Raw genomic sequence first — 25548 nt, forward strand, 5'->3', positions numbered from 1 at the left:
CAGAAATTTACACTGTAAATCACCTATACATCAATAAAATTTAAAAATCTTTCCTTGAGAAAAAAAGTAGTCACACCCTCTGAAGTGTCACCACTAGACTGGACAAGTGAGGATATATGCTAGTGTCTTGGCCGAGTACAGAGTGTTTAACAGGATTCAAGGCTCCCCACCCGACCCCGATCCCCAAAATACTGCTTTATGAGGGGGCAGGTGCAGAATATAGTTCAATCCAGGAATTTGCCAGAGAATCATGACAAAGTCAAGGTGGCAGCAAAAACTGCATTCATGGAATCATTTTAGAGCTCATGCAGGCAACACAGTTTCTTGGGTGGACTTTAATGACTTAAATTTAGGCTTTGAAAAGCACAAAGGGGCTCTGAAAGCTCTGATGAAGGATGGAGATTGATCTAACATTCCAGGAGGGATTTCCATAGGTTAGACTACGATGTATAATTATCCATGTACTTAACCATTAGAGGTAAAACCAGAATGGACCTAGAAAAGTGTAAAGAATAAATGGGAGGCAATTCCTCCCTCCATAATTTTTAGGTCTTTTAAGCACCATCTCTTCAAGATCTTTGGGAATTAACTCATTATCTTTAATGTCTGAAAACTCTTGAGGGAATTAGCACTTCATGTAAAGGCAGGGATTTCAGCAAAAGGTAGGTAGGCTTATTTCTGAGCCTCTCACAGAAAACGAAAAGCTGAAAACTTTGGACCGGGTTAAACCACAAGTTAAATACCAGGTGTGATGAGAGCAGATCTCCAAAGGCCCTTTTCCATGGCACACCTCTGTCCAGTCATCACTGCTAATTGTAAATGCAACTTTAGAGCCACACCATCTACACAGGAATTCTAGGCCTGCCACTGATCATTTCTGTGACCCTTGGACAAATTACTTTATGCTTTGGATTCCTAATAAAACAGGGTTATTACCCATCTTACAGGGTCCTTTTAAGGACTGGCTAATATATGCAAAGTGAGCAAAACATACCCATTATACAATAAGCACTATGTGCTAGCTATTATCATGCCACCTAATATTAAACTTAGTAATACCAACTGTTGTGGTCACAGAGGAGATACAATCTGGTTGCATGAGTCATGAGGACAAAGGGAACAGGGGACGGCCCAGAAGAAGGTCTCTGAAGAAATCAAAGGCTAGCCCCACCTAGCCTCCAAAGTCTCAGGATCACAAGACTTTTTTTGTCTTGATAAAAATGAAGCACAAAATGGGACATCCTTTGTTAATGCTAGCAGGGAAAGTAGAGACCCTACTGTGACACAAACACACCAGGAAAATAAGCCAGCAGCGAGAACAGACTGGAATCAGGAAGAACCCTGGGAGACAGCAAAGCAAGAATTCTAGGTGTGAGAGGAAAGACTGTGAAAAGCCACAGAATACAGTACAAAAAACACATCTCTGTGTTCTTTAGGACAAACGCCAGAGCCCTGGCACGTATCAGGTATTGCTCTATATACAACCACACACAAGGAATACCCATAGTTTGGACAGGTTCTTCCTGTTCTTTGGGTGGTGAATGCAAAGTTGTGCTTCTTTAAGCTTTACAGTATCAAGCTTTGAATTCCAAGAGCCATCCCAAAGAGCATCTACTGAGAAGTCTGAAGAATACCCTCTCAAGAAGACGGTTACTTAATGACCTCAATCCCCATCTTTCTTCCTCCCCAGTAAGGTTTTTTGCCTTCTCCCTCCTTGCCAGGAGGCAGAGATATGACCCAAGGTTGAAAAACACATAACAACCATCTCAAATGACTTAGATTTAATCATCGGAAGCAAACTAAATGGAAAGCTTACAATAGAGAAGAATTACATGTCAGTGCCTTTTGCAAACTGAGCTGGGACAGAAAGAGACTGGGGCTGCCCCTCAACCTGATCCCTTCCAAACGAAGATATCCACAGTGTCCCTGGCAGTCTGGCTCAGGGAAGGGGGAGACTCTGTTGGCTCTGTGCGTTGAGGTTGCCTTGTCCACTGCTCACTCCTGGCTAGCATCAGGAGCTCCACCCTGCCGGCTCTGGTCGTCACCCTTCTTTTTGTGGCCTGAGACGATGTCATCAATCCGCAGCAGCAGAACTGCCGTCTAGGAGAAAAACCACAGCCCCAAAGAGGTCAGCAGACAGGAAGGACACTTGTTTTCTTTCAGACATATCACCTAGCTCCTCCTACATAATTATCATTTTATCTGAAATCTACCCCTCAATAGTCTTGAATGCAAATGGAGTTCTCCCTAAGCAAGAGATGCTACTTGTGCTAGTTAACTATTTCCCCCCCATTTTGGCTGTGCCACACAGCTTGCTAGATCTTAGTTCCCTGAGCAGAGGCTAGACTTGGGCTCTGGGCAGTGAGAGAGCAAAGTTCTAACCACTGGTCTGCCAGAGAATTCCTTACCTTGCTCTTTATTTTTAAGACTTTTTCATGTGGATCATTTTTTAAAGTCTTTACTGAATTTGTTACAATATTATTTCTGTTCTATATTTCGGTTTTCTGGCCCCAAGGCATGTGGGATCTTCGCTCCCAAACTAGATACTAAACCTGCACCCCCTGAAGTGGATAAGTAAAGTATTAACCACTGGACCACCAGCAAAGTTCCCACTACCTTGCTTTTTATTTTTATTTATTTTTTTAAGCTTTCTAAATGAGCTAAAAATAAGCAGGGGGATGGAATTCCTTGGGAGATCTTTTGAAGAATTCTTAAATAGCACAGCATATGATTTTGACTGCCTCACCTCTACTGCTGTCTTATACGTTTGCAGCTTGACAGCCAATGGTTCCCAGATGCCCAGTTCTTTCATGTCCACCAAAGTGCCTGTCTCACCATTTACACCCCAAGTTTCACAGTTCTCCTGGGTATGCTTGGCCTGTAGTTGGAACAAGCGTAAATAGTTAAAGGGAAAAATATTAGGAACAAGTAAGCTGACGGAGACCATTAGACAAAAACCAAATACACTGATTGATAAGGTAGGAATAAAAGGAAATGCCAATGACAGCAAATAAGGTAAAAATTAAGACAGAGATTTTTAAAGGAAGACGCTACCAGGAGAACCTGGGAGGACAGACATGAACCATCCTCTTAGAACAAACACAGCCTTTCCTACCTAAGAGAATAGCATGGAAAGGAACTCACCCGAAGGGAGGTAAGTAGACGGATGGTGCTGGCTCCACAGTTCTGGATAAGGGTGCGAGGGATGACCTCTAGGGCTTGAGCAACAGCCCGATATGGCCACTGTTCCACACCAGTCATGGCTTTGGATTTTTCTGTCAAGGCATGAGCCACAGCCATCTCAGAAGCCCCACCCCCTGGCACCAGCTGAGGGTCCAGAAGAACATTGCGGCACACTTGCATGGCATCCTGGAGGTTGCGTTCTACTTCCTTGGGAAAGCAAACGAATAGTATAAAGCCAAAGCTCGATGACTTAGGGACAAACCAGCAGCACCAAAAGACTTCCTGACTGCCAAGTTTGGTAAATCACCAAAGAGGCCAGACTAAGAAAGGTCCTTCAAAACTTTTGCAAAGGGCAGATGCTATAACTTTGGAAAAACACATTAACTACAATTCCAAGAAGGCCGGGGGAGGAGGTGTCACTCTGGGATACTAGGCTCTCGTCCGCTGTGCCTGACAGACCTATGCCCTACTCTGGCCCGTCTAGCTGTACACCCTAGGAGGCTGCACAGTGTAGTGGAAGCTCTGTACTTACTAGCTATGTGCCTTAGGAAAGTTATTTAACCTCATTAAGAAAAAAAGGTAATACTTATTAATTTCAATTTAAATAAGAAAAAAATGGTTGCTAGGGGATAGGGAAACAATGAGTTTAATGGGTATAGTGCCTCATTTTTTCAAAATAAAAGTTCTAAAGATCTGCTGCATAAGAATATGAATACACTTAACACTGAACTAACTGTACACTTAAAAATGGTTAAGACAATAAATGTTACATTTAAAAAATTTTTAACCACAATTTAAAATAAAAACTTTTGCAGCTTCAGATGACAAATGAGTAACTATAAATGGCCAACAGGAAAATTTTAGGCCCTCTGGGAAACTCTCAAGAAATGGAATGACCTCCTTCAATTCAGTCACACTTCTAAGGCTGACTCACCGAGAGAATCTCTTTGCTGGCCCCACGGAGAAGAATTGTGCAGGCCTTGGGGTCTTTGCATTCAGTGATGAATGTAAAGTACTCATCTCCAATTTTCTTGATTTCCAACAGGCCTGCCCCTGTTCCAACATCCTCTTCTCTCAGTTCCTCCGGCCGGCTGACTATCCGGGCCCCACAGGCTCTAATGATTAGATGGGGAGGAGGGGGACAGGGAGAAGACCAGATGATGTCAGATACTTTTACTCATCTTCCTGGTCCCTAGAGTCTGTGGTGGGTGATAAAGGAAGGGCAAAAGCGGATTGCTAGTAACATTTCTACCTAACTTGAGAGGTCTTGGCTGCCTGATAAAACATATTTCCAAATATAGAGGTGAAGTTTCCTTAAACTAATATAGTTTTATAAGTGTACATACCTAAGATAATTACTACAATGAGATACTGTTTAACTCAAAGTATATTCAGTAGACCCTAAAATTTGGACAAATGAGTTCTTATGCATTTGACATAACGGTCATTTCTATGTTGAACTTGTCCTATATTGCCCAGATAAGATCTCAAGGCCAATAACGGGACTATACTAAAAACAAAACAAAGGTCAAGCAAGAAGGAAGGTAAGTATATCTGACCCCATTTTAATGAATGTAGGGCTAATTTTTTATCTGTCATTCTTTCCCTCCACTCATGGGCACAAGAGTCAACTATATATATGCATGCATGCCCCGAGCCATTTCAGAGCAAGCATTTTAAGTATAAAATCGCATTTGGATCTATGGCGTATTATGTGATGATAGGACAGACTTAACATAAAAAAAAAATCAATTCTAAAAAAAAAAAAGATGGACCTAAGCCTAGATATCCATGCTGAAGTAGTGAATGCAATCTAAGATTGCATTAACAGTAACTGAGGATCCAACCAAGTTAATTATTGGTTCTATCATATTCTGAGCTAGTTAAAACTGACTATTCTGAAATGGACCCCTACACCAAGGTGGTGATCACAGATGTCTAAGCATAAGCTGTTCACTACTGGCTTGGAGCAAGAGAGTCTCATGCAGAAGATAATTGTTACTCTAGAGGACCTCTGAGAGGGCAGATGGCTAATCCCAGGTTATTTCCACCTGTAAATGATTTGGCTGATTGTATCCTGTTAAACTTTATCAGATAATGATGACTATATTATGAAGCTATGAAATAAAAACACATGGGAAGGAGCACAATTTTTTTTTAACCTGACCTACTCACCTAGCAATGCGATTATTATCTGTCTTCCGGACTCTGCGGATGGCTGTGACATTTGCTCGCATGAGGTAGTGCTGAGCTAAATCTGTAGAAACAGAGATGTCAAGTTGGAAGCCAGAAACTCCGAGTTCTGAACTGCTTTTATCTTCCATGTACCCTAACCATCATCTGTAAATTATGTTCAGTATATGACAACATGGGATGAAAAAAATTACCCATCCTCTTCAACCACAACAGCAGTCTGGAAAAATGAACGGAGTCCTACCAGAGATGCCCTTCTCTGTGATGACCACATCTGGCTTCAGCTGGATAATGTCCTCACAGAGCTGCTGAATGTACTCTTCTTCCATTTGGAGAATTCGGGTGAAGTCTTCCTCTCGTGTGATCTCAATGTCAGTCTATGTGGTGAAGAAAAGTCACCATGAATTAAAAAATTCTGAACTGGTGAAGCTCTTTAGCTACTACTACACTCCCTCTGGTACAGAAGGAAATGGCAACATACTCCAGTATTCTCGCATGGAGAATCCCATGAACAGAGGAACCGAACGGGCTACAGTCCACAGGGTCACAGAGTCGCACACGACTGAGGAGGTGACACACACCCACCCCACCTCTGTCTAGCCCTCTTATGTATCCCAGAAAGCAAGAGCTAGAACAAACCATGATCCAAAACCTCTGTACACCAGTTTAGCTCCAGCAATTACCTACATCTAGTTTAACTCCATTTAGTTATTTACTGGAAGGAAAAGTCACAATGCAATTAGTGGAGAGTTTGGCTAAGGTCTTTAGCCACTTAGTTCAGTGTTTCTTCTGACTTGTCAGCATGCAGGGTAACTCAGGGTCTTAATTTTCCCAACTAATAATGATTCTTGTTCCCAATCACTGTTTGATAAGCTTCAGTTACTTTGTTTTATTCAAGTGTGATGGAGCCTTGTGAGTTTCCTGTCCTCTGGAAATTTTTTAGCATTTCAAAGCTCAAATTAACTCCTACTCCATGTTCTACTAATGCATTAGAAAAGGTTGCATGATACTCTGGAATTGAAGCCAAACAGAGCTGGGTTCAAATCCTGATTTGGCCAATACAAGCTATGTTCCTGAAGCAATTAACCTAACTTTCCTGAGCTACAGATCTCTCATGTGTAAAATGGAAGTCGGCATCATTTGCTCTTAAGGGCTGTTGTAAGCATCAGAGATCGCATGCACAGGTCACACAGCAGGCGTGTAATAAGCACTTATTTCCCTGGTACGGTAACAGACTCTTGCACCAACTTTACGGAACAGGGCAGTGCCCTTACCTGGCTCTCTCCTTTCTTATATTCCAGAGAAGAATCCAGCAACACAATGCGAGGGTTCTTGATATAGCGTCGCATTCGTGGATGGGTCACATCCTTGTTAATCATGACTCCACGTAAAACACACGAGTCTTCAATGATGCCCCCAGGTATCTGAGCAAAAGAATTACTTTAATCCACAACCAGGAGACAACTTTTCAACTTCCTTTTCAGACATTCATCTTTCCCAAATAACCACCATTTCAGATTTCTAAAGTATCTGTATTTCAGTATCTAAAGTATCTATTCAGTATCTAAAGTATCTTTTTTCCACAAACCCCAAAAACAACTACAGTTGCAATCACCTTTCTCTCTAGGAAGCACATCAATCTTAGACCATGACACACAATTTGAAGGTTGGCTGAAACAGAAGTTCAGTGATTGACAAAGATTTAAAGGAGCACATATTTCTACCTCCTGAAAGAGATTTCCATGAATTTTGGGTATAGGGCTCCCTCTTCTGGTCACAAGTTATTAATGCTACTTTTAAATCTTATGGGATGGAGAAAGCTTTCTAGGGCTTATTAGTGCTACGATGTAGAGCCCTTATTTCCTGACCTAGTGTTTGATATGCACACAAATACAGATGCCAAAAAATAAATAAAATAAAATAAAAAGCCTTTCCCTTGCCCCTGTAAACCATGGGTAGAGAGAGCAGTGAAGCTAACAAGAGTTATTTCAAATACCTCCTTAGTACCCTCTTTTTCAAGATTTTTGTTTTCCAGGTAGCAAATACTCTTCTTCCTGGTTCTAATAACAAAGGTATCTTGCTCTGATTTAAACTTACTTCCTCCACAAGTGTGATGCTAGGAAATAATGTGTTTCCAAAGTACACACTTGAAGAGTTTACCTTTTCTACCCTTGCATATTTCTTGATGTCAATCTCTTTCCGGCCATTCTCCTCAAACTGTACAGTTTTGACAGCATCCAGGGCAATGTTGCAAGCCAAAGACGACCACCGACTGATTACTTTGGTAGTAATGGAGCTGTTAATGATGTTCAGCATCGTATCTCGGTTACTGGTGTCAACAGGGATACTGGAGAAAAGAAAAACGGGTAATATGCTTGGGGGATCTTGGATATTTAAGAAATCCCTCATTTACATTTTGATGGCTAATAACAGTGGGCCAACAGGCAGAAGAAGGGGACATCTGTTCCTACATAGGAAACTAAAGTGTTATCAAGAAGTAACCTTGTCCATCTTCTGCTTTTTTAGCAAGCTTACAATTAACCCATCCCTGGAAGGTGTCTCAAATCCGTGAATAATCTGCTCCCTTCTCTGACAACTCTCCACAGTTAAGAGTTTACAGTACGATATTCTCTCTACTTTCTGCTCCAACCATATACACTCTATATAACTTTAACTTGAGTTAAGACATATTTTATCTTTGAAACTTCATCCCTTAACTAAAAAATCCTGAAAAGTTGTAGAAGACCTTGACTACTATCTTGTCCAAATTTTCACATACTGCTGAAATCCCTTTTATTAACAGTGTAAGACACACAATAAGCAAACATTAAATAGTTGTTGAATCATGTATTTTAGAGAAAAAAAGCAATAGCTCCAAAAGTATTATCTAAGACGTAAGAAGTTACTGCTTGATAAAAAGAAAAATGTTAATGATTCAGCTCCAAACATCCAATAAATCCTTTTTATCTCTCTGTTCTTACAAAGCTTACTTCATAAAATTATCTTCAATCAAACACCTCATTCTCTAAGAGTGCTAGTTATCAAACACTTTGTTTCTTAAGCAGGCAGTACAATACAAAGCTCTCCACATTGCTGGGTACTTGTGTATCCAACAACCCAAGAATATGAGCAGTTTATAGGTTTTTTTAAACAACTGTTTTAATAAAAAAAAAAAAGTTTTGCATTTTGTATCATCTCATTTAACTGACATTCCCTTAAGCAGAAGTCACACATTTTTATATTCTTTTTATTATACCTTATAGCACTCAGAAAACACAGACTAACAGCAAGTTCTGTGATAACTAGACTGGATTCAAACAGCATTTTCAGTATCATCCTTTTCATTTTAATGAATACAGTGGACTATTATCCTATACAACACTTTGTGTTACAGAGAGTACTGACTGGGTTAGTTATAATCATACATGATGGTAGGATATTTTAATATTAAGTCCTCAATAATCACAGTTATCTAACTTCTTGTTTCTCCTACTAGTTTCTCCTACTAGAATCTAAAACTTTGGAGTGAAGCTCTATTTCACTTACTATACATTCCCCAAGGCAGTGTCTAACATGGAAACTAGCAGATTGCATGTAACCAAAACATATTTTGAAGAACTGAACCTAGCTCCTTTTATTTGTCTGCTTTGGATCCTTTGCCATTTTCTAAAAACTTTTATTCCCTTTATCCTTCCCTCCATTTTGCTCCCTTCTTTCTCCCTGCAAAATAACATGAACTACCGGTGCTGTGCCCAGCCTTCCTTTACTGCCTAAGAACAGACCAGTCTTCCAGGCCTTCCCTGGTTGGCACCACCCGCCTGTGGCCCCCACCCGCAATACCTTATCTTCTTAAGGGTGCCGATCATGTCGTCCAGTGCCCGGCGGTAAGCACTGATCACCACTGTCGGGTGCATCTGCTGCTCCAGGAAGTGCTCGGCCACAGCCAGCATCTCTCCAGCTGAGAAAGACAGATACACCGTAACATCTTAAAAAGTGTCTGGGTATCAAGACAACGTCATTAAAGCTTCTAAAGTACCTGCTCTTTTTTTCTAAAGCAGGTCTGCCCAAAAGGTATGCCAACACTATTTCAAATTTTGTACTCTGTACAAGCCAACTCTGATATAAAGTATTCTCATCAGATACATTTTACATGACTAAAGATTGATCCTAGGGTTTATTTAATTCTGTGATCTAACTAAATATGTCATCAGTTTCTTAAACAAACAGTTAACATTTTCCCAAAGATTCTAAAAAGAAAAATACATAAAGGAAAATTGATTTGTTTATTATTATTTCAATACCTAAGATGTAGTCAAACTATAGGTACTGAAAATAACCCCCCCCCACAAAACTTTATACCCAGAGAATACCCACAAAAACTTACCCTTTGGAAGAGGAATTACTGGTAAAATGCCCCTTTCTTTTAAAAACTGTCCTTACTTTTCAATTCTAATTAAAACACACACAAACACAGAGTAATACAAACACACACCGACATATAAAAGTCTGCTTCTAAAACACCATTATTTTGTTCAAAAAAGGGCCTTTTACAAAATGCTTACACTATCAGGTCCACTGACACTAATTCTTAAAATGTACACAAATGCGTCAAAGTTCACATATCTACTCTCTGGCATGTGCTCAGATGTTTGATTTCGATACTTTAGAATTCATAAGTGACTTAAGTATATTAAAAGAGAATCAAATATTTTAAAAGATGCTCTAATAACTTAGAAAAGACTATGCCCTGTTAAACAGCAGCCAGAACAGTATCATAGAAGTTATCTTCAGAAATAACAATATTTTGGTTTTTTTAAATAGCTATGTCTAAGATACCTAGACCTATGGATATTTAACCTATTTAGTATTGCCAGGAGATTCAACTAAGATTGTTGTTGTTGGTATTCAACTTTTTCAACACAATGGTCTATGGTCCACCAGGCTTCACTGTCAATGGGATTTCCCCTGCAAGAACACTAGAGTCGGTTGCCATGTCCTTCTCCAGGGGATCTTCCCAACCCAGGGATCAAACCAGAGCCTCCTGTATTGACAGGCGGATTCTCTATTACTAAGCCAGTAAGATTACCATCAGGGAACTCTCACGTTGCTACAGGTATTATCAAAATGAATGCTATTATAGAAATTTCACAATCAACCTAAAATTTATAAAACAAAGGCAACACACTAAGTTTTCAAAAGGATGTTTTATGATCCCACAGGAAGCAGAAAGATTAGCCATTAAAACATGTATAGCTAAGACTCAGTCTTAAGGTTCTGTATTTGTCTATTTTATTACTCACTAAAATCTGTAATCTCAAAATCAGTATTTACTGCACTTAAATGGTCATTCACAGACATGCAGAGAAGAAAAATTTAAATCACCCAATGCATACAATTCCCAGGCAAGACTGAATGCTCTGCCTTGTTTCAGCTCTCATTTTGTAAGAAAGTGTCCTTTATGTGGTATATTTGGTGGCAAGTTTTCCTCAAATTTGTGCATTTTCTTGGTGATTTCACTGCTGAAAGCCCTTAAGTTTTCCCATGTACAAGAAGGCTCTGATGTGCCTTGTAAAGACAACGAACTTATTAGATAAGCTTAGTTCAGGCGTGAGTTATAGTGATATTGGGCACGAGTTCAATCTTAATGAGTCAACAACATACATTATATAAGGTATCTTTAAAACATAACATAAAACACATATTTACGCTTGATAAATATGTGACTAGAGGCTCAAAGACCTCTAACCCTGTACTACCTCCTAGAGTGATGGTTTAGTCACTAATTCGGTGTTTGTGGTGACTTTATAAAAAATAATTTACTGTAATGACAATAGACTGTATTTTAACTCTAACACATTTGAAAAACTTATTCTTTACCATGATGAACATTTTATGCTCAGTTGGGACAGAATACATAGAAAATTAGCAACAAGTTCTTTAAATAGTTATAATTAATGAATTAGTAAAAATGTTCTTAAAATATGACTCAGGGGACTTCCCTGGCAGTACACTGGTTAAGACTCTGTACTTCCACTGCAGGGAGTGCTGATTTGATCCCTGGTCAGGGAACTAAGATCCCACATACTGAGCAGTGTGGCAAAAATATAAAAAAGACTGACATTATCTCTGGCAAAAATCTAATGTTTCAATCTAATTTTCCTTATCAACCTTCCATTCTCTTCTTACCAAGAATAATTACTGATGTGGTCCCATCTCCAACCTCTTCATCCTGTGTCCGGCTAATTTCAATCATGGACTTGGCCGCTGGATGCTGTACTTGAATCTGAAAAGAACAGTACAGGGCTACCCTGGTGGTCCCTGGTGGTGAAGAATCCACCCGCCCATGCAGGGGACATGGGTTTGATCCCTGGTCCGTGAAGATCCCACATGCTGCAGGGCAACTAAGCCCGTGTGCCACAACCACTGACCCGAGGACCCTAGAGCTTGTAGTTGGGAACATGGCAATGAGAAGCCCTCACACTGCAATGAAGAGTAGATCCTGCTCACCGCAACTAGAGAAAGCCCGTGTGCAACAATGAAGACCCAGCAAAGCCATAAATAATTAGAAAAAGAAAAATGTAGACTTCATTGAATCAACACTACTCAAATACCTCTTAACCCATTCTGCTTGGTCCTAACTCTTAGATTCTTGCTTCCACACGTACTCCCTTTTATTGTCTGATCACAGATTTAAAGATTAAAACTGGCCACCAAGATGTCTAAGTAAACCACTTTTTCAAGTAGTTTTTTGCAGTGGGGAAGGGGGAAGGAGGAGGAATGCATTAGGACAACTTAACTATTAAAGTTTCTTGAGAACAGAACAGTATCTTTCAGCTAATTTATTGGGAGCACCATTGTGGTGGTTGAATTGTGGCCTCTGAAAAGACATGCTGATACCTCACCCCCTGGAAACTGTGAATGCAACCATATTTGGAAATATGGCCTTTGCAGATGAAATCAAGTTAAGATGAGGTTATAGGACAAATCAGGGTAGGCTCTAAATCCAACCACTGGGATGGTGGAAACACACAAGAGAATGCCATATGACAGAAGGAAAGTTTATAAGCCAAGGAATGTGGTCAAGATTCTGAAGCTAGAAGAGGAAGGGTACTTCCCTAGAGGCTTCAGAGGGAGTGTGTCACTACTGACACATTGACTCTGGACCCCCAGCCTCCAGTTCATGAGAATAAATTTCTGTTGTTTCAAGTTACACAGTCTGTGATAACTTGTAAGCAGCCCAAAGAAACTAACCATTATTTACATTATTTCTTTATGTGTCTTTTGTAAAACATTAGAAAACAAAATGAAAAGTCGTACCTCTCGAAGAATGGCATTGCCATCATTGGTCATCACAATGCCTCCCATGGGGTCCAAAAGCATCTAGGACCAAAGCAAAAGTTATATTTAAGTGTCCCAGAAAACAGAAAGGGAAAATGTGTAGCTGAAGATTCAGTATGAGATAAGCCTACCTTCATCATAGACTTGGGTCCCAAACATGTTCGGATGATATCTGCGATAGTCTATTGGAAAGAAAATACAAAACATGTTAAGCACAAACCAGAGGATGGTGATTGTATGTTTCAGGGGAAGGGGCATGGGCAACCCACAGAGCCAGTGTTTTAACAAGGACATGTCCAAAACAGGGTTGGCAACTACTTTCAATATAGGGCGTCATATGGCTAGATTCTGTTGTCTTTCCCCCTTTGGGAATGTTTTCTGGATGTGCAAAGGATTAACTTTTCACAAGGAAAAAAAGGGACATAGCTCTCACAGCTTCAGTTTCCCAGTAGTCCACAGATAACTGAAAGTCCACACATTTGTATTTCCTTCTATGATAGTGGCTTCCACCCCATCTTAAGTTATATCAGGGCTATTTTATTCTTTCATTCAAAACCTATTTACTGAATATACCTATCCAGGATCTACAGTGAGTACCAGGAATACAAAAGGGAATCAATATAGCTCTTTTACCCAAGTAACTCAGTCTAGTATGGGAGACAAACACAAACATGCAATATAATATGCACAATATAAGAAGACCATTAGACCCATCTCAGAGAGGGAAGGCTTCCTTCTCCTTATCATCAAAAGGGAAATGTCCTGAAGGAAAGGAAATCAAATTTTCTTCCATCAACTCACAAACACAGAAATACAAATACAGGCAAACTACTATAAACAACTTAAAAAATATGCTACCTTGGCAGCATTGATGTTTCCAGACTGAACTTTTCTTCCAGATTCACGCTTTGTGTTCTGGCCTAAAACAGATAAAAACAAAAGGCATGGGAGGGAGATTCAAAAGGGAGGGGATATATGTATACCTATGGTTGATTCATGTTGAGGTTCAACAGAAAACAACAAAATTCTGTAAAGCAATTATCCTTTAATAAAAATTAAAAAAAAAAAAAAAAAGGCAACAGACCAGTATTGATCCACTGTATATAAGCTACTCCCTAATCTTTGAAAATAAACACACACCCAGGTTTCATGGATGTATACATTGATTAAAGTTTATTGACTTGTCCTCTTTAAATATCAATTATACCTCAACAAACTAAAAAAGCATCAATCTCTCCTTTATATAACAAGGGAAAGAGTTTGGGGGTTTACATTCTAATACTAGGATACCCACAGTCCCAGCATAAATTATTGACAGTGACCCCCAGTGTGCTGTGGAATGAGAACACACACTCAAAGTATCAGGGTTTGCAAGATAGGTCACTTCATGCTTGGATATAATCAGAATGCCTCAGTTACCCACTTACCATCAATAAGAGTGTACTACATACTTTAATAGGGAGCATAATCGGTTACAGCTGCTAACACCAAGGATTAACAGTGACCTCAGAAAGGTTGCACAATGCACCACTAACTCACCCTAGGGCCCTTTCAACCAGAGACAAGCCAATGGCTATAACTGAACCAATGTAATGTTTTTCTCACTCCTCTCTCCAAATTATATTTTCCCTACAATTTGTTGTAAAATTTTCGATCCGGTCCCATCAAATCTAAACAAAACTCTCTGGATTCAGATCCCTATTTCACGTAGTGTTAACTAAAATCCTGCATGGATCTTTCTGATGGATTCATCAGAAAAAATAGGGGTTTTTTTTCCGGGTTAAGCGAATGCTTGTCTTAAATTATTTTCCAGGTGCAGAGAAATTAGACAAAATCTCGGAACAGCATTCTTTACACAGAAGATGGTGGGAAAGGCAAAATGGCTAGTCAAGCATGTCAAGTGATCATGCAGGATGAGGCACAGAAGTTACACAGAGTAGAAACATACCGGGGAAGACAAGTGAAATGGGACTCATGAGTTAATAAAAAATCTGGGATGTTCCCGAAGGTAAAAAGAACCGATTAAGAATCTGGGAATACTCAGTCTAAGTGGGGAAGATTACAACGGAGGAGACATTTGCGAGGATAATTACATCTAACATAATATGATCAGTGAGAGAAGCAGGGTTACATCAGGAACAGGGGTTGACAAATGTAAATTCAAGACAACAGTTATTTAAAAAAAAAAGTGGCCAAGGATACCACTCGCTGTTTGCCAGACCCTCTTTTAAAACAACTGTACCTACTTATTTCATTTAAGCCTCACAATTCTACGAGGAAATACTGTTAACCCTAATAATAAAGATGGAACTATTTCGATCTTTATTTGGCCGAGGCAACACCACTATTAAAGGATGGACCAAGGTTATAAAGCTAGGCCAAATTAAAAAACCTTTATTCATTCAGCTACACGCTGAAAATCGCTCACGGAAGCGTGCAGGGCCGAGGGTTGGGAGTGAAGAACGGAACGCCGAGTGGGAAGCATCTTTCCGAGGTCACTGCACGGAAAGACAAGGCATTCGGGCGAGGGTAAAGTCAATTTGCGTTTGCGAAGACAGGGGAATGGGTTAAAAAAAGAGGGAAACGGGAGAAGGGGCTTCCAAAATGAGCGACTGGAAGGCTCCGTGGCCGAATCAGGGCGCGACTGGACTGGGGCAAGGCTGTAAAGCGCAGAAAGAGGGGGGCGGCGAGAGGAGTCCCTTCCCAACCTTCCCCACAACTCACTAAGGACGAGCACCGGACGATGACCCATCATGGCGGCGCGATGCAGAGCCGGGTACCCAAAGCTGGGGGAACCGGCAGAACCTTCTGGAGAGAAATAACCAGAGAGAAGCCCAGAAAACGGGGCCTCCTCAGGGCTCACACCTAAACCCGCTACTCTGAGTCATCACCAATCACCGCATGCATCTCACTGACCGGCACGAAAACACACCAATTGACATTCTTAGCCCCACCCCCTGCGTAAGAACGCAGGGCAAGTTAGATAGAGAAAGCACGATGATAGCAATGCGAGGGCACAGGCGCTTGCGCAATAGGGTGGCCGCTCCCGGCCGCGTGCGGCGCGAACCTCAGCGCAAGCGCCGAGGCTCCGGCAGTTGGCCGGCACGCCACTGCGCATGTGTATCAACTACGAGGGTGGGTGCTGGGGTTGAGGCTTTCGATTAACACCACAGGTGAGGTCATTAAACTCTGGCGTCTAGGCTTCTCTCGGGCCGCGAAGGTCAAGAAAGGCGTGGCAGTTTCCACGCTTTCGTTCCAGCCTTAGCAACGGGGAGGGATAGAGGGGCGGGACTTAAACCGGCGGTTGAGAGACGACCTGGCTGGTTTGATGGCGGGTGAAATGGGAGTTGTAGTCCAATCCGGCTGGGCTGAGCGGTGACCACCCTTCCAGGCACGCTGGGAATTGTGGTTTATTGTCTCTGACTCGTTGCTGTGCGTGGACTTTCCCCTTCTTAGGCAAATGCTTTATTCTGAGGCTGTCAGCGGTACCAGGAGGTGATGGCTTACATTTTCCCCGAGTTGTCCTATCCAAAACACTTTTTCAAGTGTTCCCTATAGTGCTCTCAAGATTTTCTTTGTCCACGCCCATTCCCTCCCGTGCCCTCCTCATCGCCTCAGCTGCAGGTTCATTAGAGATGCTGGGGAGCAGGAGCTTTAAAATAACCCTACAGAATAGGAAAAGGACTGATGTTACAGAAATCAAAACGAGAGAACACAGAATATTTGCCCATTCATAGGAGACTAAAGGTTTAGGCGTGGTTAAAGTACTGTTTTGTCCAGAAAAAAATAGCTGTTTTCCAAACTAAAGGAAGGGCAGTGAGACCAAAAACAATTCAAGAACAGTTACTTCTATTTGGCCATAAACTAAGACAGTACATCCTTTCACACTTTTTCCTCTCCAAATTGGAACAGCCTGAGCTCTACTGGGGAGAACTTAAGAAATTGTTAATAGTAAAACAGTAAGATGGGTTGTCGGTCATGAGATACTATGGATTTTTTTTCCCCAGGAGCCACACCTGTGGGTGTTCAGATGGAGCAGCTTCCTAGTCATCCTGCTAACAGAAGAGGTATGTGTCAGACGCCCTGCTTCCTCTCCCTTAAAACCAGACCTTCTTAATTGCCCAGCTTTTGGGTAAATGAAGCTAGTTGTATGTATGATTTTTCCTATTACTTAGTCGGAAAGTATTTGTATTTGTTCTGCATTTCCCACTAACTGGAACGTTCCTGTATTCCTAGTGTCTAGAACTGGATCTGTTGAATAGTAGATACTCAGTAATTACAGGTTGAAAAGTATATTATTATTCCTTTTCGTCTCCTCTTAATACTTAGGACAGAAGACATACTATTGGCTCGAGTGAACAGATAATCAAACTGAGTGGGACAGTCCCACTAGTGGCCAGGGAAGTGCCTGAAACCATCTGACTCCAGAGCCTATTCACTTAACTGTAGGTGGGATAGATTATCTGAGAGGTCTGTACTGTCTTAACTTGAACATAAGTGAACTAGTTCTTTTCACAGATTATATTGTGCAGTGGTAAAGAACATGACTTTGGAGTCTATAGGCCTGGATTTAATTCCAGCACTGCCTCATTGAAAAATCTTGAGCAAATTTCCTAACTTAAATTTTCTCAAAAAAGTGCAGATAAGGCTACCTACTTCATAGGATCAGTATGAGAAATGTATAAGATAGTGGATATAAATCACTTTCTATATTTTGTCTGTTCTTCCTTTTGCTGCTCCCCAATTTCATCCTCTATTATACACTGTCTAGTCATCAGTATAGTTCTTTTAATATAAATTGTGTGTAATGTACTCTTCAAACCTTACAGTTCAGTAGAAAATGCACTGTCTACAGTGTAATACTGTAATACAGTGTAATATTCTCATTTCCTGAGAATAGCAACCATGTCTGTTTAATGCACTGTAGCATCTTCAGTGGCTGATACACAGAAGCACTAAGCTATCTGTTATATGTATGAATGAGTAAATTCAAGTTTTCTATGTTCTTTGATCTTATTTTGACAGTGAGCTATGGACTTCCACTGTCTTGATCCCTTTAATTCTTTCATGGAGCCAGATATTCTGCCTTTCCATCCATTTCTCTTCTTTTGACTTTTTTATTTTTAATTTTTACTTACTTAATGTTGGCCGTGCTGGGTCTTCTTGCTGCACACAGGCTTTCTTTAATTGTGGTGAGTGGGGGCTGCTCTCTAGTTGCAGTGCAAGGGCTTCTCATTGCAGTGGCTTCCTTGTTGCGGAGCACAGACTCTAGGGTGCCCAGGCTTCAGTAGTTTCAGCTCCCGGGCTCTAGAGCGTGGGCTCAGTAGTTGTGGCACTCGGGCTTAGCAGCTTCGAGGAATGTGGGATCCTCTTGGACCAGGGATCCAACCCATGTCCCTTCCTTCGGCAGGTGGATTCTTAACCACTGGACCACCAGAGAAGCCCTCTGTCTACTTTGCCACTTCCTTTTCATCTTGCAAACTTTGGGAAGGAGGAGTTCCCCAAAGGTCCAGGTTTCTTTCCCAGATTTTGACCTTGGAGAGCTAATGTATTTCTGCAGCTCCTCCATCACCTCTTTGTGTCTGGCCTGGAAGTTTGACCTTTCACCTGAGCTCAGTGCCCTCTCTTTGGCTGTTTTTTAGGCGTTTGGACTGCCTTGTCTCATCTCAGATCCAATATGTCCAAAATGTGATTTATGTTACTATGACATTACTGAAACTCAGATTTCCTTGAGTGAAAAAGGAAATTCAGGTGCCTGTGCAGTTGGGAGGGTTGATGAGGTAGCTGGAGAATAAGAATGAAGAGGAGTGACGAGGACCACAGGGACTGGAACTGGGGATTCAGTGCCTGCAGCTATCTGCCCATCTGTCTGTCTGGAATAGAGAGAGGGGCCTGATGTATGTATGACCTAGAATCTGGGGAACGAGTAGCTTCTCAGAGGAAGGGTGGCTCAGTAGACAGAAATAACATATGTCTCTCATAACACTCATCATTTTCTTTCTACAAATCAATTTTTCCTTCTAACTTAACTATTTTTGCCAAAGGTAATCTTTTTTCCCCATTAAGAACTTCCATGTTCAACCCATTTTAATCCTAATGTATTGATTAAAAATTGTATTATATTTTCTAACCTTAAAAAGGCTCAATGATTTTCTGAGAGAGTCTCAGATTTATATTGGAAAGGGTCTTCCATGACCCATCCTGCTTTTCCTACTCTCCCCACCCTAATTCTGGCCACTTTCCTAGGGCTCTCTTATCATTCTAGCCATATTCTTGCATCCTTATCTTTGCTCATACCATCTTTTTTTCTCCCACTTGAATTATCTTTTCCACTTATCTGAAGCTTCCTATTTTCAAGGTCCAGTAAATATCCTCCACCTGCTTGGAGTCTTCTTTGTCTGTTGTATTCATGTTGATAACTCTTCCCCCACCCTTTCAGAAACACTCATTTTTACATTTAATCACATTTCAGTATAACTAAAAGATAAAAGGACTTATTTTCACCCGAGACTGTCAGACTCACTGTTTATGTCCCGTGTTGCTATATCACCATTTCACCAGTGTCTGATTTGTCTCCCTAACTAGGTATTAAACACCTAGGAAACCATGTCTTAGGTCATGTTTATGCCCTAGCATTTAGTGCAATAGTCAGCATGTAGCACAGATCAATAAGAACTTGTAAAATGTAAGCAAATTAGATTTTTAGCTTATCCCATCTCTACTTGGTTTCCCTTAGTCTCACTGTGGTTTCTTTTTTTGTCTTATTTAACTTTCTTTGGAGACATGCAGGCCAGGGCCTCAGCACTTACATTCATAGACCAGATGCAGGGTTCTGATTAGGCTGTCCCTTGTTGGAATGAACTCTGACTTAGTTGCCTCTGATTTTGTTCCAGCCAAAGAGGAGGGTAATACTGTGCCTCTTTGTCGAGCCAAACCTTCCCCCAGCTTTATTAATCTTCAAGCAAGTTCCTCACCAGTCACTTTCCTGAAAATCCTGCCAACGAAGTTGCCATCAGGTACGGAGGAGGCAGGGTGGATTTCCCAAATAGACTCAGCAGTGGGGAGAGTTTTATGGACAAGGTGGCTGGAACTTTCTTTTATTGATTTTGGTGCCTACCTCTGGGTCCAGGCACCTTTAGATTTTTCGCTGGTAGTTTGTTGATTATTCAGTTCTGTTCATTTCATTTTCTTCCTGATTTTACCAATTCATTTGTTTGTTTTGCTTGTTAATGCCTTTATTAGACTGGCAGGACTGAAATAAGACTTTCATTGCAGTGTTAAAAAGTGACTAGGGAAGGGAGTAGTAACTATTAGCTCAGTTTCTTTGCATTTCAGTTATTCATCCTCCCACGGAGAAATCAGCGCATGTTTAGCATACTTGTGGGAAGCCAAACAGAGCACTAGACAGTCATAACTCCTGAGTTTGAGGACCTCAGGGTTTAACAAAGAAGTCAAGACCAATGCATATACAATATATAAATAACTACCAGGGTTAACTGGCAGAGCTGGATGTGTATAATGTAGTTAAAAACATTAAAAATGGGTGCAGCAAGACTGGTTGAAGTTAGAATGCAGGAAGAACTTCGAGTCAGTGCTGATGACCTTACTGTGTCAGGTAAGAGAGAAGGTGGCTCAGGCATCTCCTGAGCTCTTGAAAGGGAGGTTAGGCCTCAATCTCAAACCATTTCATTCACTCATCAAATATCTGTTGAACACTTACATGACAGGTATCCTTCTAGATGCTGGGGACACACTAGTGAACAAATCAGACAAAAATCCATGCCTTCCTGGAGTTTACATTCTAGAAGGGGGAATTAGCCAACAATTAAATAAGTAATTACAAGTTACGCCAAATAATCATTAAGTACTAAGGGGAAAAGTGAAGCAAGGGAGTGAGTAATAAATTCCAGTGTATTGGTTTCAAATAGGCTGGCCAGGTAGGCTTCATAGAGAAGGTGACAGTCGAGCATAGTTGCATCTGGGTTGAGTTGTACCCAGAAAGGTTAGAGGGGTGTTCTTATTAGAACCTTTCCCATCTCAGTACAATTATAAAAACTCTTTTGTCCCCTTTGCACCTCCATTGCTCTTCCTTCAGGTATTGACCACAAGCCCAAGGAATGCCTAGGACTCCTAGAATGTATGTATGCCAATCTCCAGCTTCAGACCCAGCTTGCCCAACAACAGATGGCTATTTTGGAAAATTTACAAGCATCCATGACAGAACTGGCTCCTGGGAAAGAAAGCAAGAACTCTTCTCTCCCAGCCTTATCTCGCAATCTATTGTTAAATCACCTGCCCCAATTCAGTAAATGAATTGTGAAGCAAAGTTATTGTGTATGTTTTCCCTGCTCTCTTCCCAGTAAACTGTTGATGGAATCTGGGATTATATATTCTATATGGGATTGGTTAGTTTACAAGTTCGTAACAGGTGCCCACTGAGTGCAAAGCACTATACTAGGCACTTGGGAATGCATGTTACATAAGAAATAGATTGTGGGGAGGGAGTTTACTATCTAGCAAGGCAGAAAAGACAGTTCATTGTAAAATTTAGCAGTACTCTAAGAGGGAATGGAAGTGCAGAGATAGAGGTTAGTAGGGTACTGGATCAGGCGTGGAATCTTGCTGGAGGAAGTGGTGGCACTTGATGAAGGAGCTACGTTGGGTGGCCTGGGCAGATGAGGTAAGGTAGTTAGTTCCATGTCAGTTGGAAAGCTTGGGCAAAAACCTAGAGGTAGGGGAATAAGTCATCAAAAATTAGGAAAGAGGCTTTTTAACCCCCAGAATGTAGAATGTGATGTGAAGCAGAATGTGGAGCAGCTGAGAACAGAGCAGCTTTCCCTGGGGAATTGTTCTGCTAACAACTGTTAGAAGCTCTGATTCGTTTGAAGCACTGGAAAGCCATTGGAGGCTTTCAGGTAGCAAAGGATACAAAATGGCCAAAACATTTTGGGGTGGAGGGAGGATGGAAGTGGAGAGGCCCCTATGAAACTACCAGGGTCTGGATAAAGGGTTTAGAAATAAAGACAGGCAATGGGTGAATCTTAGCTATGTTGTAGAGAGGGACTAGTCTCGAGCTTGAAACACCAAGCTACAGCATCCTGAAATTTCTAAGTTGGGAAATCAATTTAGCTTTAATGGGGGTTCAAATCCAGCCTTGTGTTTTCAGTGTTTGAGAAGTGGACACCAGAGGTTGGCTTAGTCATTTGAACCACATTAGATCACTGCTTTCTTACACATTTGTGTTGGCAAATTATTCTTGAGACTGAGACTAGGTCCTTTTTCCAGAAGCTTATTTTCCTGTGGAATGTGGAGAAGATGAAAGCAGAGTTAGGCCTGAATACAGAGATAAGAAAGTGAGAAAGCAGTGATTGAGAAGAGAATTTCACATTGGCTTCAACTCTTTGAATGGTTTTTCAGAGACTTCTTTTTTTAAAAAAAACTTTTTATTAATATTTTGTATTGGGGTATAACCAGTTAACAGTTGTGAAAGTCCTGCAGTCAAATCCTGCTGGCCTTCAAAGTTAAATTCTCTGGGGATTCCTAGTCCTTTGCCATTGTTGGGTTCCAGTGTCCTCCTGTCGATGGTTGTTCAACAGCTAGTTGCAATTTTGATGGTCTTGCAGGAGAAGATGAGTGCATGACTTGGTCTGACAGGAGAAGGTGAGTGCCATCTTGAATCTGCTTCCAGAGAGAGTTCTTTATTCTGTATGAATAAGGAAGACTGAGCAGAGATGTATGTCATAAACTATCACAATATTGTAGTCATCCTCCAATTAAAAATAAAAGTTAAAAAAAGGAAGACAGCAGGAATAAGGCTGAAGTGAAGCTTGAGAAATTGGGGTTGGGCATTGAAAAATTTTGATTAAGCTATTATCTGTGGAGAAAAGAGAAAGTAATTTTTAGAAAGAGGCTCTGACATTTGTGCATAAGTTTTGACCTAACTGCTTGGAAAGAGGAAGGATATGTTATGTCTGGAAGTGTTTGTTGCATCACATCATCATCTTCATTAAAATGGAATTTTTGAATAAGATCTGAATGGGATCCCCTCTTCCCTTAGCCAGTGATCTCTCCATTCACACTTAAAATTTTAAGAGTTATGCTCCCATTAGAATGGCATCAAGAAAACAAAAGATAACAGTTGTTGGTGAGGATGTGGGTGAAAAAGGAACCTTTAAACACTGTTGATGGAAATGTAAATTGGTCCAGTGACTATGGAAAGCAATAGAGAGACTCCTGAAAAAATTAAAAATAGATATGCCATGTGACCCAGCAGTTCCACTACTGGGTATATACCCAAAGGAAGTGAAAACAGTATTTTGAAGAGAGAAGTGCACTCCCATGTTTACTGCAGTGTTCCCAGTAACCAAGATTGGAAGCAACCTAAATGCCCTTCAGAGAATGAAGGGATAAAAAAGATGTGGTATGTATACACAATGGAATATTATTCAGCCATAAGAAAGGAGGATATCTTGCCATTTGTGACAACATGGATAGACTTCAAGCACATTATGCTAAGTGAGATAAGTCAGAGAAAGACAAGTACTGTATAATATCATTTATTTATGGGATCTAAAAAAACATAGTAAAATGGTAGTTATCAGGGGATGGGGGTGGAGGGATAAAAAAGTGATGTTGTTTAAGGGTATGAACTTTCAATAAGTAGTAAATAAGCCATAGTGATCTTGATGTACCCTATAATGAATGTAGACAACAGTATTGTGCCATAATTATGTAATATGGTAAGTATAACTACAACAGCAATCATAGTACAAAATATAAAGATATCAAAAGTAACATAAGATATCAAAAGTAACATAACAAAACATACCACACACACCTTAAATGTACACAATGTTATTTGTCAAATATATTCAATAAAAATTTATAATCACACTTAATGAAAAGATATTCCATGTTCATGGATAGGAAGACTCAATCTTGGGTTTTGGGAGGTTTTCTTTTTTTTTTTTTTTTTTTTGGCACGTGGGATCTTAGTTCCCTGACCAGGTATGGAACCCACATCCCCTGCATTGGAAGTGCAGATTCTTAACCACTGGACTGTCAGAGAAGTCTCAAGGAAGACTCAGTCTTGTTAGGTGTTGGTTCTTCCCATCTTGATCAATAGATTCAATACAATCCCAATCAAAATCCCAGCAGATTACTTTGTCAATACTGACAAACTGACTCTAAAGTTTATATGAAGAGGCAAAAGACCTAGCATAGCCAGTACAATATTGAAGGAGGAGAAGGAGGGGAGAGAATGAGGAAGACTTATTAAGTCTTCAAGACTTCATATAAAGCTGCACTAATCAAGTATGGTATTGATAAAAGACAAATCAATGGAACAGAAGAGAAAACACAAAAATAGACCCACATAGTCAATTGATCTTTGACAAAGGAGTAAAGGCAATCCAATGGAGGAAGGATAGTGTTTTCTAAACAGTGTTAAAACAACTGGACATCCACATGCAATAAAGTGAGTCTACACTGAGCTAACACCTTTCTCAGAAAGTCATATTCACTGAAAAGTCCTCAAAATTGATCAACTCTGAAGCAATGAATACCCCTAGCACCCAGAATATAGCCTTTAAGTGCCACTTTTTTTCAACTAAAGGAATTAGAGTTCCTTGGAGAAATGACTATTTCCAGTTCTCTGGCAGGAAAAGTACAAGATGAACCTGGAATATCTTATCATATCAGGTAGAAAGAAACTGTTTAAGAATTGTGTTGGAAGAACTCAGGGGTCAATCTGAATAAGGCAGACTTTACTTGTAAAAATACATTTTGGTGAAAGTAAATGAGTAGAAAAAAACTACCGTGCTAACAGCAGAGGAAAGCTAGAGGGGCTGTATTAATATCAGATGATGTGGACTTCAAGACAAATTATACTGCTAGAGATAAAGAGTGACATTTCATAATGACAGGTCAGGATAAACTTACATTCAAGCAATAGAGTGCTACTTAGCAATAAAAAGGAGCAAACTACTGATATATTCAACAACATGAATGAATCTCAAAAACATTACATTATACTGAGGGAAAGACATCTTGCAGAAAAGAGCACACATTGTACCACTGTATTTGAAGCTCTAAAACATGCAGTATTAATATAGGATGGAAGAAAACCTAAGAACAACAACTGCCTCTGGGGATGGAGTGGGAATAAGAATTGACTGGGAAGGGTTTTTGTAAAGGGAACTTTCTGTTTGATGGCTCTATATTTTGATATAGGGTTTGGGTTACACAGGTGTATGCATTTGTCAAAATTTATCAAATGATACACTTAAGATTTGTGCATTTCATTGGATATAAATTTTAATTTTAAGGTAAAACTATAGGGACTTCCTTGATGGTCCAGTGGTTAAGACTCTGAGTTCTCAATGCAGGGAACCTTAGGTTCATTCCTTGTTTAGGAAACTAAATTCTGCAGGCCGCAATTAAGAGTTCCATGCCGCAACTAAAGATTTTACATACAGCTAAGCAGCTAAGACCCTGTACAGCCAAATAAATTTAAAAATTAAATAAAAAACAAGAAAGAAACTAAACAAATATTAATCTCTAATTAATGATATCCATACAGAAGGGTTTAGTGGTGAAGTATACTGATGTCTACAACTCACTCTGAAATGCATCCAAAAAAAAACCAAACAGATGGAAGGATGGATAGATATTTATGTGACAAATAGAATAAAATATTATTATAAAATTTAGGTAGTGGTAATTATGATTTTTCATGGAAAAAAGTCAACTTTTATGTATGTTTGAATATTTTCATAATAAAAATTTGAAAATGAAGATCAGTATATTTGAAGATACATAGAAACTTATGCAGAT

The 25548-nt window shown here is 40.2% G+C and overlaps 2 protein-coding genes across 4 annotated transcripts; one reads left to right on the forward strand and one right to left on the reverse strand.

The window, feature by feature from the left end:
* Positions 1–1768: 1768 nt before the first annotated feature.
* CCT3 (chaperonin containing TCP1 subunit 3) lies at positions 1769–15578 on the reverse strand. Its single transcript, XM_020912485.2, has 14 exons — positions 15439–15578; positions 13573–13634; positions 12846–12896; positions 12694–12756; positions 11563–11659; positions 9217–9334; positions 7537–7723; positions 6651–6800; positions 5621–5753; positions 5359–5440; positions 4118–4298; positions 3145–3390; positions 2747–2878; positions 1769–2100 (listed from the first exon to the last, which is right to left on the reverse strand). The coding sequence occupies exons 1-14, from the start codon at positions 15467–15469 to the stop codon at positions 1996–1998; spliced, it is 1638 nt and encodes a 545-aa protein (XP_020768144.2). The 5' UTR covers positions 15470–15578; the 3' UTR covers positions 1769–1995.
* Positions 15579–15778: 200 nt separating this feature from the next.
* Positions 15779–21040, forward strand: TSACC (TSSK6 activating cochaperone). Of its 3 annotated transcripts, none has more exons than XM_020912487.2 (4): positions 15779–15887; positions 16722–16781; positions 19608–19730; positions 20810–21040. In XM_020912487.2, exons 2-4 carry the CDS (start codon positions 16745–16747, stop codon positions 21025–21027), a joined length of 378 nt encoding a protein of 125 aa, XP_020768146.1. In that variant the 5' UTR covers positions 15779–15887; positions 16722–16744; the 3' UTR covers positions 21028–21040. The 3 variants fall into 3 exon arrangements, with proteins under 3 accessions (XP_020768146.1, XP_020768147.1, XP_020768148.1); XM_020912488.2 differs by lacking the exon at positions 15779–15887 and adding an exon at positions 15994–16105; XM_020912489.2 differs by lacking the exon at positions 15779–15887 and adding an exon at positions 16127–16209.
* Positions 21041–25548: the final 4508 nt, after the last annotated feature.

Source organism: Odocoileus virginianus, chromosome 5 (assembly GCF_023699985.2).
Source record: "Odocoileus virginianus isolate 20LAN1187 ecotype Illinois chromosome 5, Ovbor_1.2, whole genome shotgun sequence".
Lineage (NCBI taxonomy): Eukaryota > Metazoa > Chordata > Mammalia > Artiodactyla > Cervidae > Odocoileus > Odocoileus virginianus.